The 18,776-nt window shown below is 51.2% G+C and overlaps 1 protein-coding gene across 1 annotated transcript; it reads right to left on the bottom strand.

Annotated features, from left to right (window-relative positions):
* Positions 1-17,919: 17,919 nt before the first annotated feature.
* LOC147978193 (disease resistance protein RGA5-like) lies at positions 17,920-18,765 on the bottom strand. Its single transcript, XM_087514667.1, has one exon. The coding sequence runs from the start codon at positions 18,763-18,765 to the stop codon at positions 17,920-17,922; it is 846 nt and encodes a 281-aa protein (XP_087370793.1).
* Between the last annotated feature and the right edge of the window lie 11 nt (positions 18,766-18,776).

Here is an 18,776-nt window from a genome sequence, read left to right as displayed (position 1 = left end):
CGGGCTCCGCACGACCCAGAGGAACCTTTGTCCACTAGCCTCCAGCCCGGTTGCCACTTCCCTGGTTTGTTTGGCGCTGAACCGGCCGAGGCTGCCAAAGCAGAGGAACACCACACTGGCCTTGGGTTGCGTGTCCAACCATGCGAGGCACTTGTCTCCACGCTTCACGCCCACCTCCTCTGACTTGACTAGCGGCCCAATGCAGTAGACTAGGGGCGTCTAGAGGCCAGCTGGGGCGGAGAGCCCCGCGAGGATGGTGTCCATGGCACGAGGACACTACTAGGGAAAATCCTATACACAGAATCGTACCAGCAGCGCGCTTTAAAATCAGGCGCTGCTGCTAAGTAGCAGCAGCGCGGGCCGTAGAAACTCGCTGCTGAAACAAGTTTATCAGTAGCGCGTGTCGTGGTTCTAACTCTGACAGTGATGTAGGGGGGTGTGTATGGAGAGGCTAGATCTCAGCTATCGGGAAGTTGTAAACACACGAGGATTACGAGTTCAGGCCCTTCTCGGAGGAAGTAACAGCCCTACGTCTCGGTGCCCGGAGGCGGTCGACTGGATTACGTGTGTATGAATAACAGGGGTGCGAACCCTTCATACTGAGGAGGGGGTGGCTTGTATAGAGTCCGCCGGCCCTCTCCTGCCCTCAGTGATGCAGGGTTTAAGGTACATTTAAGGTTGGGCGTTACTGGTAACGTCCCTAATAAAGTGCTATAATGACCATAAAGACTACTTAATAGCCGACCGTTTGCCTGCGGAGTGACTTTAGGTCTCCTGGCAGTCGAGTGGCTGGCTTCATGGTCGAGTGATAGCTTCTTGGTCGAGTGTCTTGAACCCGTCGAGTGGGATACCTTCAAGTCGATTGAAAGGTGACTTCTTCTAGGGATGTCCTTGGGTAGGGCTCTTTGGACAGGTCCGTGCCCCTACCCTAGGTACATAGTTTCATCGTTAGCCCCCGAATGGATCGAGGTTTGAGTGGGGAAAGAGTTGGAGATCCTTCCGACTGGTTCTTTGGGCTACATGAGTGCCTCGTTTTGGGTCAATTGTCACGGATGACGTCATCAACCTCTCCCAGTCGCCTTGATCCATTCCAGGCCTTTCGTCGAGTGAATTTCTTTACTTGTGACATACCGAGTGTCGGCGCAAGCGGGGTCTTCTGTTTTGACAAGTTGTTTTGCAGCCCGCGGATGTCGTGGGATTCGGATTTCGGGAAGCGCGTAGGACGGGAGCGGCCGCAGTAATCGGAAGCGATAAAGCGGAAGCTCCTAGATTTTCGCGCCACCTTTTTCGCCACGTACTGCGCACGCGTCCGTTGCGGGATTTGACTAGATTGCCTGGGCCTACCAGTCAGCCACTCGGGAGCGGCCTCTTATAAGTAGCCGGCTCGGGGTTTCCAAACAGTGTGCTATCTTCTTCCTCTCTCCCTTCGCAAGCTCCTCCGCCACCTCCGCTCTCACCCTAGCGCCGCAGACCCGTGCGAGATTTGCTGGCGACGATGGCGAAGGAAAAGACATCCGCTCTGGAGCGCGCGAAGAAGGCGGCGGCGCAGGGGAAAGGGGAGAGATCTGCTCGGGGCGGATCTTCCTCAAGGTCTGCTCTGCCCCGCGGCTGGATCTAGGGCGACTGGATGCTGTCGGTGATCCGGCAAGAAGACCTCGACGACATGGTCGAGGGGGGAGTCATTCCCCACGAAGCTGCGCGTCTCCCGGGGAGAGAGATCGAACCTCAGCCTCGCGACGGTGAGTGTGTGCTCCTAGCCACCCATATTGACCGAGGGTTTTCTCTGCCGCCCCATCCTTTTTTCCGGAGCTTTCTGAACTTCTTCGGAGCGCAGCTCCACCACTTCACTCCCAACTCCATCGTATATCTTGTTGCTTTCATTTCCATGTGTGAGGGTTTCTTGGGTTGCCGCCCCCATTGGGGACTCTTCAAGCACATCTTTACCTGCCGTTCTCAATCGATCAAGAAGCCAAAGTTGAGTGACGAAAGGACGCAGGTGATTCAGCTGTGCGGGGGCCTGGCGATCCAGACGAGGGGAAAGAGTTGTTTTCCATCTATCATTTTCCCGGAGTCGGTCCGCGGTTGGCAGGCGACCTGGTTTTACTGTCAAGACCAGGCGACCCCAGGACAGTCGACCGGACTTCCCCCTTTCTCTCTCGACCGAGCTGAAAAACCTGCTTCTCTGAAAGTGACGCCGGAGGAAAAGGCCCAAGTCAAAGTACTGGCTGGTCGAGTGGTTGAGCTTGTCCGTGAGGGCGTGACTGGTATGGACTTGCTGGAGGTCTTCCTCCGGAGGCGCATCCAACCGCTGCAGGCTCGTGACCACCCGATGTGGCTGTACTCGGGTCTCGACGACACCACTCGGGTCCACCCGGAGGAGATTACTGACGAGATGCTGGAGGGGTGGCTGTCGAGCATCACGGGGAACAAAGGCAACCCCCGAGGAGCCAGGAGGGTAATTCCACTCAACAACTCGTATGACGTGGACCAGGTATGTCTTTATGCTCCTGACTGAGATCTTGTTTTCTTCATTGGTCTTCTTTGAGTAGGTCGATTGACTTTCGTCTTGTCTGTTGTTTCTCAGGCGACTACCGAGATGTACTCGACGCCCAATGGGGCACAGGGGCCAACTGAGGAAGGGGAGGCGAGCGGAGGTGAGAGCGGAGACGATCAAGGCGAGTGGGAGTCCGACAGTGAAGGAGAGGGAGGCGACGACGTCGACTCCAGCGAAGAGGAGGAGGAGGAGGAGGAGGTTGAACCCCCCCGCCCGGAGGGGCGATCCAAGCTCACACACGACCCAGCGCGGGAGCGTGGTAGGGCGACTGCTCCTGTTGGGCAGTCGTCGAAACGCCCTCGGACCTCTTCTCCTACGTCGACTGGAAAGGCTCCCAAGCACCCACGGGCGACGCCGTCCAAGCCGCCCAAGGCTCTGCCCAAGATGAAGATGGCCGTCCCCACCATTTCTGGGTAATAATAAAACTTGTTTTCCTTTGTCGACCGTGGACAGATCCTTGGTCGATTCATTGAGCCAACTGACTGACTTTCGAGACTTGCAGTGCTGCTACTTCTGAGATCTCCGCCAAGGACGACGACCAAGAGATAGAGGATGCTGTTACCTCCAACCCTGGTACGATTACTGACGTTCCGCTTTGAGTCGACTGAACATTTATTGCAACTCTGGTCGATTGAATGTTTCCCTTGTAGCCCCTCCTCATGTTATCGACCTCCCGGATGATGACGACAACGAACCGCTGAGAGTGAGGAGGAACAAGAGGGCGTCGACTGACAAGACCCCCCAATCTGCTCCGGCGTCTGAGGCCGTAGCTCGGGATGGTGGTGACACCGCTCGGGCTTCTGTGACTTTCGCCATTCCTCTGACAAGTGTGCGGCCTTCGACGTCGACTGCGGATCCGCCTTCGCTTTTTGACGCGTACCCTGTCCCTGAGGACCAAGCGGCTGCCGCAAAAGAGGCTATACGCCAGGCGGGGATCATGATGGAGCAAGTGAAGGTGGCTCGGGAGGCCAGCCAAGCAGCTTATGACGCAAGCTCGGCTCTTCAGAGCAACGTCCAGGTCAGTCGACTCAACACTTGGTCTGTTATGATATGCTGTTTGAAGAATCTCTTTTCCGAAGATCTTTGTATCTGTACGCCCACTGGGTGTGTCTGCCAATTCTTGGACGAGTGGGGGCACGCTAAGTGCACCCACTGGGTGTAGTCCCCGAGACTACGGTGGACTGCTGGCAGTCGACTGTAGTCTTTATATTGTGTTGCCGTAGCTGTATTTCTTCACTCGGTTTGGTCAGGCCATGTCGAATGGGACTGTATCCGGTCGACTGCGGGCAGTCGAATTTTTGTTTTTTTTATAGTGGGGGCATGCTGAGTGCACCCACTGGGTGTAGTCCCCGAGACTACTGTCGAATGTTCTTGATTCAGCTGTAATCTTAGAAACGTCATCATTGTCTCTTAGTTACTCGGAAGCATCTTATTTTGGACGTTTGTCGACTGATTTTTCTTTTTACAGAAATCCTGCGAACTTGTAGCTCGCTATACTGAGTTGGAGAATCAGCAGATCCAGCTCAACCTTAACTTGAAGCTTGCTCAGGAGAATTTGAAGAAGGCGCAAGAAGAAGCAAAATGTATGGCTGGTGAGGTTCTCCATTCTAGACGAGTGGTTCTTTCTTGTCCATTCTTGATGTTGATTTCACTCGATGCGCCGCAGATAAACTGGAGGAAGCTCTGAAGAAGAAGGATCAAGATCTTGTAGAGGCACAGAAGGAGGTCTTGGACAAAACGAGGCTTGCTGAAGAGAAAATAGCCTCGGTCGGAGCTCTTGAGCAGGAGAACTCCAGACTGAAAGCTGCTCTCGAGGTAGCCAATCAAGAGGTCAGCCGACTGAAGAACGACAACGTGGCTCTGCACGACAAGGCAGGTGAGCTGGCGGGGAAGAGGAATGATCTGGAGGCTTATCTCGGTGGACTCGCCAAGAAGCTGTTCGTCGTGCTCGAAGGTAATTACTCTGCCCCGACTGTCTTGCAGTTACCAAGTCTATGTAGGGTCACCGTCTTATTCTTGAATCGTGTTTGCAGAATTCTGTCAGAACTTTGAAGAGGAGACCAGTCGAGTGGAGCCAGGCTTGGACCCTGCTAACTCCCTTGTGAAGGACGAGGCTGCAATGAACGTGCTCCGTCTGGAGTCTCGTATTGCCAGCGTGGTTGACTATCTTGCTCGACTGAAGGTTGCAATGTCGCGGATCGACACATCACTCTGGCCTGGGACGACGCTTCAGAACGACCTCGAGTCCCTGATGGCTCGACTTAATGAAGTCCCAGGTCGAGTGGCGAAATGGAAGAAATCTTCTGCTAGATGTGGTGCTGATGTCGCTCTGTCTCTGGTCCGCGTCCATTGCAAGGAAGCGCGAGAAGAAAAGTTGGCCGCCATCCAAGTTGCCAATACCAGGAAGCACAACTTCCAAGACTTCATGGAGACTTTCATTGCTGCCGCCACTCGCATTGCAGATGGGATCGACTTGGACGAGTTCGTCGCCCCTTCTAGTCCTCCTCCTGAGGAATGAAAAACTTTTATGCTTCACTTTAAATTTGCCTCGGAATGCCGAGTGGATTTGTAACCGTTAAACTCCACCGAGCCGAGGGCTCGAGTACTTTGATCTGAGGTCTGGGACCTTTTAGGCTTTATCTGAACTTGATTTCTCTTTAAATATCTTCATGGTTTGATCCGTCGAGTGGAATTCGATCTTCACTCGGAATAACCTTGTATTTGCGGCGCAGCTCCGAAGGAGAAGGTAGCAGTCGACTTGCGCCTCGTCGTCCTTGCGGATTGGGTTGTGTCCTGTACTTAGGCGAGTACTGGGCCGCAGCTAAGTCCCCGAGTGGGAGGTTTGCTCTCACTCGATAGGGTTTTTAAACACTTAGGCGAGCGCTGGGCTGCAGCTAAGCCCCCGAGTGGGAGGTTTGCTCCCACTCGGTAGGATTTTTAAACACTTAGGCGAGCGCTGGGCTGCAGCTAAGCCTCCGAGTGGGAGGTTTGCTCTCACTCGGTAGGATTTCTAAACACTTAGGCGAGCGGGGGGCTGCAGCTAAGCCTCCGAGTGGGAGGTTTGCTCTCCACTCGGTAGGATTTTTCAAACTTAGGCGAGCACTGGGCTGCAGCTAAGCCCCTGAGTGGGAGGTTTGCTCTCACTCGGTAGGATTTTTTCAAACTTAGGCGAGTGCCTGACTGCAGCTAAGTCTCTAGGTGGGAGAACTTAGGCGAGTACTGGACTGCAGCTAAGCCCCCGAGTGGGAGGATTGCTCTCCACTCGGTAGGATTTTTTCAAACTTAGGCGAGTGCTGGACTGCGGCTAAGCCCCCGAGTGGGAGGATTGCTCTCCACTCGGTAGAATTTTTTCAAACTTAGGCGAGTGCTGGACTGCAGCTAAGCCCCCGAGTGGGAGGATTGCTCTCCACTCGGTAGGATTTTTTCAAACTTAGGCGAGTGCCTGACTGCAGCTAAGTCTCTAAGTGGGAGAACTTAGGCGAGTACTGGACTGCAGCTAAGCCCCCGAGTGGGAGGATTGCTCTCCGCTCGGTAGGATTTTTTCAAACTTAGGCGAGTGCTGGACTGCAGCTAAGTCCCCGAGTGGGAGAACTTAGGCGAGTACTGGACTGCAGCTAAGCCCCCGAGTGGGAGGATTGCTCTCACTCGGTAGGATTTTTTCAAACTTAGGAGAGCGCTGGGCTGCAGCTAAGCCTCCGAGTGGGAGGTTTGCTCTCACTCGGTAGGATTTTTCAAACTTAGTCGAGCACTGGGCTGCAGCTAAGCCCCCGAGTGGGAGGTTTGCTCTCACTCGGTAGGATTTTTTCAAACTTAGGTGAGCGTTGGGCTGCAGCTAAGCCTCCGAGTGGGAGGTTTGCTCTCACTCGGTAGGATTTTTCAAACTTAGGCGAGCACTGGGCTGCAGCTAAGCCCCCAAGTGGGAGGTTTGCTCTCACTCGGTAGGATTTTTCAAACTTAGGCGAGCACTGGGCTGCAGCTAAGCCCCCGAGTGGGAGGTTTGCTCTCACTCGGTATGATTTTTTCAAACTTAGGCGAGTGCCTGACTGCAGCTAAGTCTCTAGGTGGGAGAACTTAGGCGAGTATTGGACTGCAGCTAAGCCCCCGAGTGGGAGGATTGCTCTCCACTCGGTAGGATTTTTTCAAACTTAGGCGAGTGCCTGATTGCAGCTAAGTCTCTAAGTGGGAGAACTTAGGCGAGTACTGGACTGCAGCTAAGCCCCCGAGTGGGAGGATTGCTCTCCACTCGGTAGGATTTTTTCAAACTTAGGTGAAACGGATTCGCAACTAAGTCACCCACTGGGGGATTTCGTATGCAAACAAAAGTGACAGCAATTATTGGAACACTCTTGTCTTTGATAAAAATGTACTGCAGAAATTTTTTCCTTATTACATCTTGTCCGAGGGAGAACTCAAGTGTAATAGGGGCGGAGCAGTTCCGCATTCCAAGCTCGTGGCTCGATCTGGCGATCAACATTGTAGAGGTGATATGCTCCATTGTGGAGGACTCTGGTGACGATGAAGGGGCCTTCCCAAGTAGGAGCAAGTTTGTGTGGTTTCTGCTGATCCACTCGGAGGACCAAATCTCCTTCTTGGAAGGCTCGGCTCTTCACATTTCTGGCATGGAATCGACGCAAGTCTTGCTGATAGATGGTCGATCTGATCATGTCCATTTCCCTCTCCTCCTCTAGGAGGCCGACTGCGTCTTGCCGGGCTTGCTCTGCTTCGTCTTCGTTATAAAGCTCGACTCTGGGGGCGTTGTGAAGTAGATCGCTTGGCAGGACGGCTTCGGCTCCGTAAACCAGAAAGAATGGCGTTCTTCCAGTCGACCGGTTCGGGGTGGTCCTCAGTCCCCACAAAACCGACGGAAGCTCGTCGACCCAAGCGCCTGCTGCGTGCTTGAGATCACGCATCAGTCGAGGCTTCAGTCCTTTGAGAATTAGACCATTTGCTCTTTCAGCTTGTCCGTTCGACTAGGGATGCGCGACCGATGCGTAGTTGACTTGTGTGCCTTGAGAGGCGCAAAAAGCTCTGAACTTGTTTGAATCGAAGTTTGACCCATTGTTAGAGATGATGCTATGCGGGACCCCATACCTGAATATCAATTCTCTGACGAAACTGATAGCAGTGCTAGCATCAAGATTTTTGATAGGCTTGGCTTCAATCCATTTGGTAAACTTGTCGACTGCCACAAGCACATGTGTGAATCCGCTCCTGCCTGTTCTTAGTGGACCAACCATGTCCAGTCCCCAAACAGCGAAGGGCCAGACGAGTGGAATGGTCCTCAGAGCTGATGCCGGCTTGTGCGACATGTTGGAGTAGAACTGGCAGCCTTCACACTTGTCGACTATCTCTTTCGCCATTTCGTTTGCCCTGGGCCAGAAAAAACCCGCTCGGTATGCTTTGGCCACAATGGTCCGAGAGGACGCATGGTGACCACAGGTCCCCGAGTGGATATCATCAAGGATCATCTGACCTTCTTCTGGCGTTATGCACTTCTGACCGATTCCAGTCGCGCTTTCTCTATACAACTGTCCTTTTATGACTGTGAAAGCCTTAGATCGACGGACGATCCGTCGAGCCTCTTCTTCGTCCTCTGGAAGTTCTTTCCTCAAGATATACGCGATGTATGGTATCGTCCAGTCGGGAGTGATAGCCAAGACCTCCATGACTAGGTCGACCACAGCAGGAATTTTTACTTCAGTCAGATCTGTGGCACTTTTCGGTTGCGGGGCTTCTTCTGTGAAAGGATCCTCCTGGACTGACGGCGAGCGGATGTGCTCCAAAAACACATTGCTGGGAATGGCTTCTCTCTTGGAGCCTATCTTTGCCAGATCATCAGCTGCTTGATTTTTCAGTCGGGGGATGTGATGAAGCTCTAACCCCTCGAATCTCTTTTCTAGATTTCTTACTGCGTTGCAGTAGCCAGTCATAGCTGGGCTTCTGACGTCCCACTCCTTCATCACCTGATTAACCACCAAATCTGAGTTGCTGTAGACCATGAGGCGCCGGACGCCGAGTGAAATGGCCATGCGCAACCCATACAAGAGTGCTTCATATTCTGCTTCATTATTGGAGGAATCGAAGTGAATCTGGAGAACGTATCTGAGCTTATCTCCTCGGGGGGAGACCAATACTACCCCAGCACCGGAACCATTCAGCATCTTAGATCCATCGAAGAACATGGTCCAGTGCTCCGAGTGAACTTGGGTCGGAAGCTGCTGTTCAATCCACTCGGCGACGAAATCTGCAATTGCTTGGGACTTGATAGCCTTCTTTGCTTCAAACTTGATATCTAGGGGAAGGAGTTCAATCGCCCACTTCGCCACTCGACCAGTTGCATCTCTGTTGTGCAAAATCTCTGACAGCGGAGCGTCGCTGATGACTGTAATGGAATGGTCAGAGAAGTAGTGTGCAACCTTCTTCGTGGTCATGTAAATCCCATATACAAGCTTCTGGTAATGGGGATATCTTTGCTTCGAAGGAGTCAAAAGTTCAGACACGTAATATACTGGGCGCTGAACTCTGAAGGCCTTTCCTTATTCTTCCCGCTCAACCGTAAGTAATGTACTGACAACTTGTCCCATGGCCGCAATGTAAAGCAGCAGAGGCTCTTTACTGATTGGGGCAGCAAGCACCGGCTGGGTGGAGAGCAGAGCTTTGAGCTCTGCGAACGCTGCATCAGCTTCTGGAGTCCACTCGAACTTGTCAGACTTCTTCATCAGTCGGTAAAGAGGCAACGCCTTTTCACCGAGACGAGAAATGAATCGACTTAGAGCGGCCAAGCAACCTGTAAGCTTCTGGACATCGTGTACACGCATAGGACGCTTCATCCGGAGTATGGTGCCAACTTTCTCGGGATTGGCGTCGATTCCTCGTTCGGAAACGAGGAAACCGAGTAACTTTCCACCTGGAACTCCGAATGTGCACTTTGATGGATTGAGCTTGATATCATATCTCCTGAGGTTAGCAAAGGTTTCGGCAAGGTCAGTCAGTAGGTCGGAACCTTTCCGTGACTTAACCACAATATCATCCATGTATGCTTCTACGTTCCGACTGATCTGAGTGAGCAAACACTTCTGAATCATCCTCATGAACGTGGCTCCAGCATTCTTGAGGCCGAAGGGCATGGTGATGTAACAGAAGCACCCGAATGGAGTGATGAAAGCCGTTTTGATCTCGTCGGGTCCATACAGACGGATCTGATGGTACCCTGAATAAGCATCTAGAAAAGACAAACGCTCACACCCCGCGGTCGAGTCGACTACCTGGTCGATGCGGGGGAGAGGGAAATGATCTTTCGGGCAGGCCCGATTGATATGTTTAAAGTCAATGCACATGCGAAGTGACTTGTCCTTCTTGGGGACCATGACAACATTGGCGAGCCACTCGGAGTGGTAAATCTCTCGGATGAACTCCGCTGCTAAGAGCCGAGCCACCTCCTCACCAATAGCTTTCCTCTTCTGGACGGCAGACCGTCGAAGATGTTCTTTCACAGGCTTGAACTTCGGGTCGACTCGTAGACGGTGCTCAGCCAGCCCCCTGGGAACTCCAGGCATGTCAGAAGGCTTCCATGCGAAGATGTCCCAGTTCTCACGGAGGAACTGGATGAGCGCTTCTTCCTATTTGGAGTCGAGCGTCGTTGAGATGTGAGTCGGGGCAGCATCGGGGTCGGTCGGGTGAATGTGGGCTGGCTTTATTTCACCGGACGAGTGAAAAGTAGATTCTGAAGCAGGCTTCTTGGCTCGTAGCAATTCACTCGGATCAGCAGTCTTCTGGTACTCTTGCAGCTCAAAAACTGCCATCTGAGCGTCAGCAATCTTTGAGCCTTTCTGAAAACACTCTTCCGCCTTCTTCCGATTGCCTGTAACAGTGATCACACCTTTGGGACCAGGCATCTTCAACTTGAGATACACATAACATGGTCGAGCCATGAAGCGTGCGTAAGCTGGCCTGCCAAAAATGGCATGATAAGCACTTTGGAAGTCCACAACCTCGAATGTCAACTTTTCCTTGCGGTAATTCTTTGAATCACCGAAAACCACATCGAGAGCGATCTGGCCGAGTGATTCGGCTTTCTTCCCAGGAATGACTCCGTGGAAGCTCGTGTTACTGGTACTGAGCCTGGACATCGGAATGCCCATTCCTTTCAATGTTTCAGCATACAATATGTTCAGGCCACTGCCACCATCCATCAGGACTTTGGTCAGTCGAGTGCCTTCGACAACTGGGTCGACCACCAAAGCTTGCCTCCCAGGGGTGGCAATGTGCGTAGGGTGATCAGACTGGTCGAATGTGATGGCAGTCTGAGACCACTTCAGATAACTGGGTGTTGCCGGAGCAACCATGTTCACCTCACGGTTAATGACTTTCAGTCGACTTTTGCTTTCGACATCAGCAAAAATCATCAGGGTGGAATTGATTTGGGGGTATCCATCGTCACTATCTTCCTTGTACTCAACTCTATCCGACTCTTTTTCCTTATCTTTGGACTGTTTGCCCTGAAACTGCTGGATCAGGAGCCGGCACTGTCGAGTGGTATGCTTTGGGTAAATAAAATTACCCTCTTCATCTTTCTTGGTGTGGATGTGACATGGCAGATCCAAAACACCATTTCCATCTTGATCCTTGACTTTCTTGGGCTTCCAGGGGCCTTTGGGTTTTCCCTTGAAATTTCCCTGGGTTACGGCCAGGGCCTCCCCAGGGGCGGCTGGCTCGGCCTTCCGCTTCTGCTTCCGACTGGAATTGCCTCCGGTTTCCTGGGCGACTGCTTTCTACTTGCCAATCCGGAGTCGATCTTCATCTTCTCCATTAGCGTATTTGGTGGCAATTTCCATCATCCGATTCAGGGACATTTCTCCGGTCCGACCGAACTTCAGGTTCAACTCTCTGTTCTTGACGCCTTCTTTAAAGGCACAAACTGCTTGGTGATCCAGTACGTTCTCAACTGTGTGATGCAAAGTGATCCACCTCTGGATGTAATCCCTCAGAGTTTCACTCGGTTTCTGCACGCAAGACCGCAATTCTGTAAGGCCTGCTGGTCGCTTGCATGTTCCTTCAAAGGTCGTGGCAAACACTTGAGAGAGATCCTCCCAAGTGTAGATGCTGCTGGGTGCTAACTGATTCAGCCACGCCCTGGCCGAGCCCTCTAACAGGAGAGGCAATTTCTTCATAGCCACCTCATCATTGCCGCCACCAATCTGGACAGCCACTCGGTAGTCTTTGAGCCAAGTGTCAGGCTTAGACTCGCCGGTGAACTTGCTGACTCCAGTCGCCAACCTGAAGTTGGGAGGAATCACTGCGGCTCTGATGGCTCAACTGAAACACTCTGGCCCCGAAACATGTACTCTGCTGCGGGCAGGCGCATCTCTGTTGTGGCCTTCCCGATGAGCTCTGTTCCTGTCAACCAAACCTTGAACGAGGATAGATCTCGCGTCAAAGCCTGGGTCCCTGGGGTCGACTGGAATCCTCTGCCCAACGCTATGAGGGCGCCTGTCATCTCGATGTCGAGGCGCATATGACCCACTCCTCGGGGGAGGGGTTGGCACTCGACGTCGATCATCGCGATCGGATTGGTGATCATACTGCTCATTCCTTCTGTACTGATCATGCCGGTCACCACGTCCCTCACGCCTCGGGGGCGATCTCAGGCTGTGAGCTGACTGGACTGTATCTGTTGCAACGGATCGACTGTGGATCTTATTCCGCGACTGAGAAACAGCGGAATTCTAGTTTCCCGCCGCCCGGAGCAACGCTCTGATCTGCAACAAGCCCCTGCCAGCCTCCGACTGGGAGGGCTGAATCGATTCTGCTATACGGGCCGCGGCGGCCAAATTCTGAACTGGGGTTCGGTATACCTGCGTCGGCGGGAAGAGCTGACGTCGACTAGACTCAGGAGCCCGCTGACGCGCTTGCTCGTCGAGTGCTCCCTGGAGATTCTCCAGTCGAGTGCGCTCGGCCAAGTTAGCCAAGCGCGCGTCCTCCAAGGCCCGGGCCTCGGGGGTCTCTCCGACGATAGGAGTGTGGAGTGCGTCCATGTTCCGGCGGCGAAGCTCCTCTCGCTGTAATGACGTGAGAGGTTCGGGGAGATACTCATCGTGGGGATGCGACGGGTCGCCCCCACCCGCGCCTCCACCAGCGCGAGGGAAACCGGGAGGACTGTGCGTTCCATCGACCGCCAGAACCTCAGCCGCTGGGTCACTGCTGTCGCACTCGGATGCGGTCTACGCGGAGCCAGTCGACAGGTCGAACAGGCCGCAGAGGGATTCGTCGGGCTCGATTGCCGCGACTTGTGGGGCGGCCGACTGGCGAGCCACGGCATGCCTCACCCACCTCTGAAGTCTCGACCGACCGGAGTGCTTGCGCCGGTGGGAGACAGAGCGGGGAGACGACACGGGGGCCGACCGATACTGGGTCGACGGCTGCCGCAGGAGGACGCCACGAACGCATGCGCGGAAGTGCGTCGCACCACGGACGGGGAGCGCGTCGATGTCGAGTGGTGCCTCCTGAAGCCAGACGGAGTCGTCAGCGATGAACGTGAGCGCGCCGAGGCGGATCTCGCGGCCCTCCACCAAAACTCCGCACGAAACCATGATCAAAGGGATCGGAAAAATCGCAACTTCTCCAATCAGGCGCTAAGATTCCTGCCCCATGGTGGGCGCCAACTGTCGTGGTTCTAACTCTGACAGTGATGTAGGGGGGTGTGTATGGAGAGGCTAGATCTCAGCTATTGGGAAGTTGTAAACACACGAGGATTACGAGTTCAGGCCCTTCTCGGAGGAAGTAACAGCCCTACGTCTCGGTGCCCGGAGGCGGTCGACTGGATTACGTGTGTATGAATAACAGGGGTGCGAACCCTTCATACTGAGGAGGGGGGTGGCTTATATAGAGTCCGCCGGCCCTCTCCTGCCCTCAGTGATGCAGGGTTTAAGGTACATTTAAGGTTGGGCGTTACTGGTAACGCCCCTAATAAAGTGCTATAATGACCATAAAGACTACTTAATAGCCGACCGTTTGCCTGCGAGTGACTTTAGGTCTCCTGGCAGTCGAGTGGCTGGCTTCATGGTCGAGTGATAGCTTCTTGGTCGAGTGTCTTGAACCCGTCGAGTGGGATACCTTCAAGTCGATTGAAAGGTGACTTCTTCTAGGGATGTCCTTGGGTAGGGCTCTTTGGACAGGTCCGTGCCCCTACCCTAGGTACATAGTTTCATCAGCGCGTGCACTACAAGAAGCGCTACTGCTAAAATTCCCACGACGCCGCCGCGAGGCCAGTTATAGCAGTAGCGCGTTAAAATAAACAGCGCTACTGCTACGTAACATAGCAGTAGCGCATTCAGGCAATAATCGTTACTGCTAAATTAACTACAAAAATTTAGTCCCACCTCGCTCCATGAAGAGAGTTTTACCCACCTTAAATATGTTTCTTCTACAACTTTCACAAGCACTTGGTTTTCATAGAACTCTATGTGTAGGATCTGTGGCCGCAATAGGAGTCCTCGCCAGTTCTTAAACCAACCGGCGAGGATTCCTATTGACAAATCAGATTGTACACAAAAAGACCATTGATTATCAATGTATTTTTTATGTCTATGTCTATTTCTACATACCGACACATAGCAGTAGCGCGTTCAGGCTGAAAGGCGCTACTGATAGGTCGTTTAGCAGTAGCGCGCTACTGCTATGCAATTCCATCCCCCCCTCACTAGCCTCATCCACAGATCACACTCACACACACTCACGGTCTCGATCCTCCTCACCCCCCGCGCCGCCGGTCCTCCCCCGCGCGTCGCCCCTCCCTCGATCTGCGCCGCTGTCGCTTCATCCTCCTCGCTGGACTCGGTACCGGCCTCCTCCTCCGTCCTCCGCTCGCCGCTGGCCGCCCCCTCCTCGCTCCGCCTTCCTCCTCGATCCGTCCTCCCTCCACTCGCCGCCGGCCGGCCCCTCCTTGCTCCGCCTTCCTCCTTCGTCCTACTATCTTCTCCCTCCTCGAGTCGCCCCTCCTTGTCCCTCCTCCTTGATACATTTTGATTTAGTAGGATTTCATATGTAACATTTTGATTTAGTTGATTTAGAACATTTTGATTTAGTTTATTTAGTAGGCTAGTTGATTTAGTTGATTTAGTAGGCTAGTTGATTTAGAACATTTTGATTTAGTTGATTTAGTATGCTAGTGGATTTAGTATGCTAGTGGATTTAGTTGATTTAGTATGCTCGATTTAGTTTTTTTGTAATAAGTTATTTTTTGGCAAAATGTAGGTGCCAATTTAGTTAAATTTGCCACTTGTTTCTTGTGAAGTGAATCGTTAATCCTTTGCTCATATTGCTTTAGGAAAATGGCGCCACCACCAGCATCACTATGTCGACTGTGCAAGTCAAGGTGCGCCAGCAGCCTTGCAACTGGCAAGCTGTTCGGCATCTACTTCCATCCGAGTTTTCGTCATGCGGCGGTAAGATATTAGATGAAATGTAACAACTATTTTATTTTTAGTGTTGGCATTACTGCATTGTGTCATTTTGCTTTTTCTTACACAGATCGTCCCATGCAATGTGAGGTTGAAATTCAACAAGCTGACAGGAGACACTGTGACATTTGAGGCTCCTGGGGGGCCGTACACTATGGAGGTCGAGAAAGGACGCAATATGTCGCAGATTGGAGGAGATGGATGAGCCCGTTTCCTCGCTCGCATCCGTCTTACTGGTGGTGAGTTGATCAGATTCTCCTTCAGAGAAGAAAGACCCAAGCTGATTGTCATTTATATCAACCTGGTGGAAGATGATGAAGATGACGAAGATGATGAAGATAATGAGGACCCACTCAATGAAGATGATGAGAACCCACTTCATGAAGCCATCATAGCTCAAAGAATGAGGCTAAGCGAGGAGGGGGTGTGCAACCTATGGGACATAATTCCGCCACGTGATGACTTTGTCGGGGTGCCATTCGTGACCCGCCTGACAAGTACCATGGTCGATCGGCATGAAATGGTATGTTATACGTACTGCATGTAGTAATTTGATGATATATATATATGCTTTATTGTTATACTTACAAATGCAAATTATCCGATTATATGCTTAGTGAATCCGATGATATGCTTAGTGTAGAGTCCAATGATATGCTTTGTGGAATCTAGTCGATGATATACTTTAATTTAGTGTAGAGTCTGATCACATGCTTATTAGTGTAGAATCCAAGGAATTATTAATAGTATAGATAATCCATATATTCTTATTAGTAGAATTCATGATTAATTAGTACAAATGCGTAGTACTGTGTCTTTTGATAGTGTAGAAATCTAGACTTAGTAGAAATATATTTGCAAGAGTATGTGTGAGGCTATTTATTAATTGATATGTTTTTCTTATTCAGAGATTGCCAAAGAACCTATCTGTGAGTTGTGGTATCGAGCCTGATGAAGAAGGCTCAGTTGGACTACGCCTTACCGCAAGGGGCTCCGTCACCACATGTACTTACCGCATGGACACAGATGGTCGCACACACTTGAACTCGGTTGGGTGGAAGAGATTCCTCGTTGGCAAGAATCTTCGTGTTGGACAGGCCATCCTAATTACTATCAGGAACACCCACCGCCCAGGCTTGAGGATGATGATCGTCGTCGATATCATCTAGAACTACATATGTGTGTGTGGCTATATCATCTAGAACTACATATGATGATCGTCGTCGATATCATGTAGAACTACATATGATGATTGTCGTCGATGTCACCTTGTACTGCTTGAGGATGCATGTTGAGTATATATGAAATTGTTATCTAGTACTCCCTCGGTTCCAAATTACTCGTCGTGGTTTGAGTTCAAATTTGAACTAAAACCACGACGAGTAATTTCGAACCGAGGGAGTACTACCTAGTACCTATAATGCTTTATGAAATTGATATCTAGTAGTACCTAGTATCTGAAAATTGCAGTTTATCGAAGCTGGAATGGGGAAATGGTGAAAGATATAACAGTAGCGCGGGACCGGGAAATCGCTACAGCTAAATAATAGCAGCGCATTCTTGAAAAGCGCTGCTGCTATAGTCAATAGTGGTAGCGCGGGTACAGGCAGCGCTACTACTAAGAGTTAACTGTAGCGCCTTATTGGTAGCGCGGGCACCCGCGCTGCTGATAGGCCTAAAACCCGCGCTGCTACTAGCCTTTTCCCTAGTAGTGGGATGGTGTCCACGTGTGGGCGATTGTGCCACACACCGGACGTGCGGGCTGTGGCTGGGTGCGCCCGGATGCTGTCGTGCGGGCGGAGTTGTTTTCATGCCACATAGGACGTGCGGCACAACCCCCTAGATGCCACACGTGTGGCAGTTATCGGCGTCCTTTTTCTTTCTTAGAGCTTAAACGCTTTTGTATAGTGCTGCTACAATTTCTTAAACAAAATCAATAATAGAACACGCACTAGGAGAAATCCTACTGTTTTCCGTCAAAAATGAATGGGAAGTAACCTGTTAATGAAGCCAAACATGGCAGTAGCGTTTCCCTCTCATGCAGCCAAGAAGCAGAGCACCCTGTATTCTAAAAGAAGCAGAGTCCCTTCGATGCTGCAAGAGATGAAGACATCTCTGAATATCCACCTAGTGAAAAATGATTAACATTGTCTTGAAAGATCATCCACACCGAATAACAGTAGGATGTAACATTAGTCGCGAAAGAACCGTTTAATCCTGCTCATCAGGAAAACATTGACGTATAAGGTTACTATTATATATGCAACCATATACGTTTAGATTACATGCCATCTGATGAATCCAAACCCCTGACGACGTTTCGAAACAATCCATGACCTGCTGATGACAGAGCTTCTTGTACTTCTTAACAGCTGAATCAGTTCGAAGACTAGTAACTTTCTACCTCCGAAAGTTCTCAAGTTTTTGGACACTAAGTTCAAGCTTGAATCAGTTTATCATAGAACGGACGCGCAATTTAAAGGGTTCTTACACACTATATCAAGCAGGCAACATGACAATGCTTACATCCTAACACTGACAGCAATGTACATGTGCCTAGCTAAGCAGCCCTCTCCATGGCACTCCACCAGTCAATGTTTATTCTGGCCATGGAACCGCAGTAGGGCGCCCATTGTAACATGGCCCTGCCAATTAGTTGTGAAATGTAGGGTAATGCATGTCAGAATAGCAAGAAATGAAGAAGAGAAGAACTATATCTAAATCACATATAATTAGAATCGGCTAGCTCGTAGGTTCATGACCATGCAAATGCTGCACTTTTTTAATAAGCAGTATTTTTAACTTTCACATAGCAGGCAAGAGAGAAATGAAGTACTGGAGCATAGAAGTTTCTGAACCTACCATTTTGAGCTCTGCACTTCCTCCCATCCTGTCCACTTGATCGCGCTACACAAGTTCAATGCTAACATGTGGATTCCCTGGATGCTTGTTGATCGCCTTCCTCAGCATTGCCTCAATACTATGTTTGTCCCACCGTTGAATATCTTCCACGTGCGGCTTCTTGGAAAGATTCAATGTCAATGGATACAACATGCTGAAATTCTCCTGGTTACAAATGTACACCTTGAATGTCTCTAGGCTTCCCAGATGCTCGATGCCATCAAGTACACTATCATCACCTTGCAGCTCTGCTTGTGCATAACACTCTATAGTGAGGCTCTGAACCCTGGGCATGGCCCCTGCCTCGAACATGAGGAAAGGCACTTTATGCCTGAACCAAAGTTCTTTCAGGTTTGGAAATGCTCCACCTCGGATGACTAAGCCTTCCAGGGGAACATGCTCCCTAACAAATAATGTAAGGTGCACCAGCATGGTCAGCCTGGCCAGAACCTCCACACAATCTCTCAGCAGTGACCGAACTTCAATTTTCAGGCTTCTGAGTTGGTTGAGTTGTGCAACCCAGTCTGGGACGATAGAGAAGGTGAAGCCCTGCGCATGTAATCTATGAAGATTGCTTGGCGGTGGAGCGGACCAACAAGTTAAGACATACTTCGTCAGGTAAGTATATCTTGCGAGACCGTGGAAGGTTATGGATTGAAGCCTGCCAAGTCTGCTGAGGGAGAGGAGTAGAGCATCATAAACAGAATCATAATTAGAATCAGAATCAGGAACAAAAGGCCCTTGAAGATATAGCTCTAGCTCACTCAGATTGCTCAGACCACCCAGGGCCTTCATGCTCTTCACATCTCGGCGAAGTATGGAAAATCCAACCAAAGTACAAAGGGCTTTCATCCTGCCGATCT

This window comes from Triticum urartu, chromosome 3A (assembly GCF_056163025.1).
Source record: "Triticum urartu cultivar PI428250 chromosome 3A, HENAU_Tu73, whole genome shotgun sequence".
Classification (NCBI taxonomy): domain Eukaryota; kingdom Viridiplantae; phylum Streptophyta; class Magnoliopsida; order Poales; family Poaceae; genus Triticum; species Triticum urartu.
This window is presented reverse-complemented; position numbering and strand designations above follow the sequence as displayed.

What these genes read in the sequence shown, in the direction of transcription:
- LOC147978193 (XM_087514667.1), bottom strand. Translation starts at nt 18,765, where the DNA reads ATGAAAGCCCTTTGTACTTTGGTTGGATTTTCCATACTTCGCCGAGAT.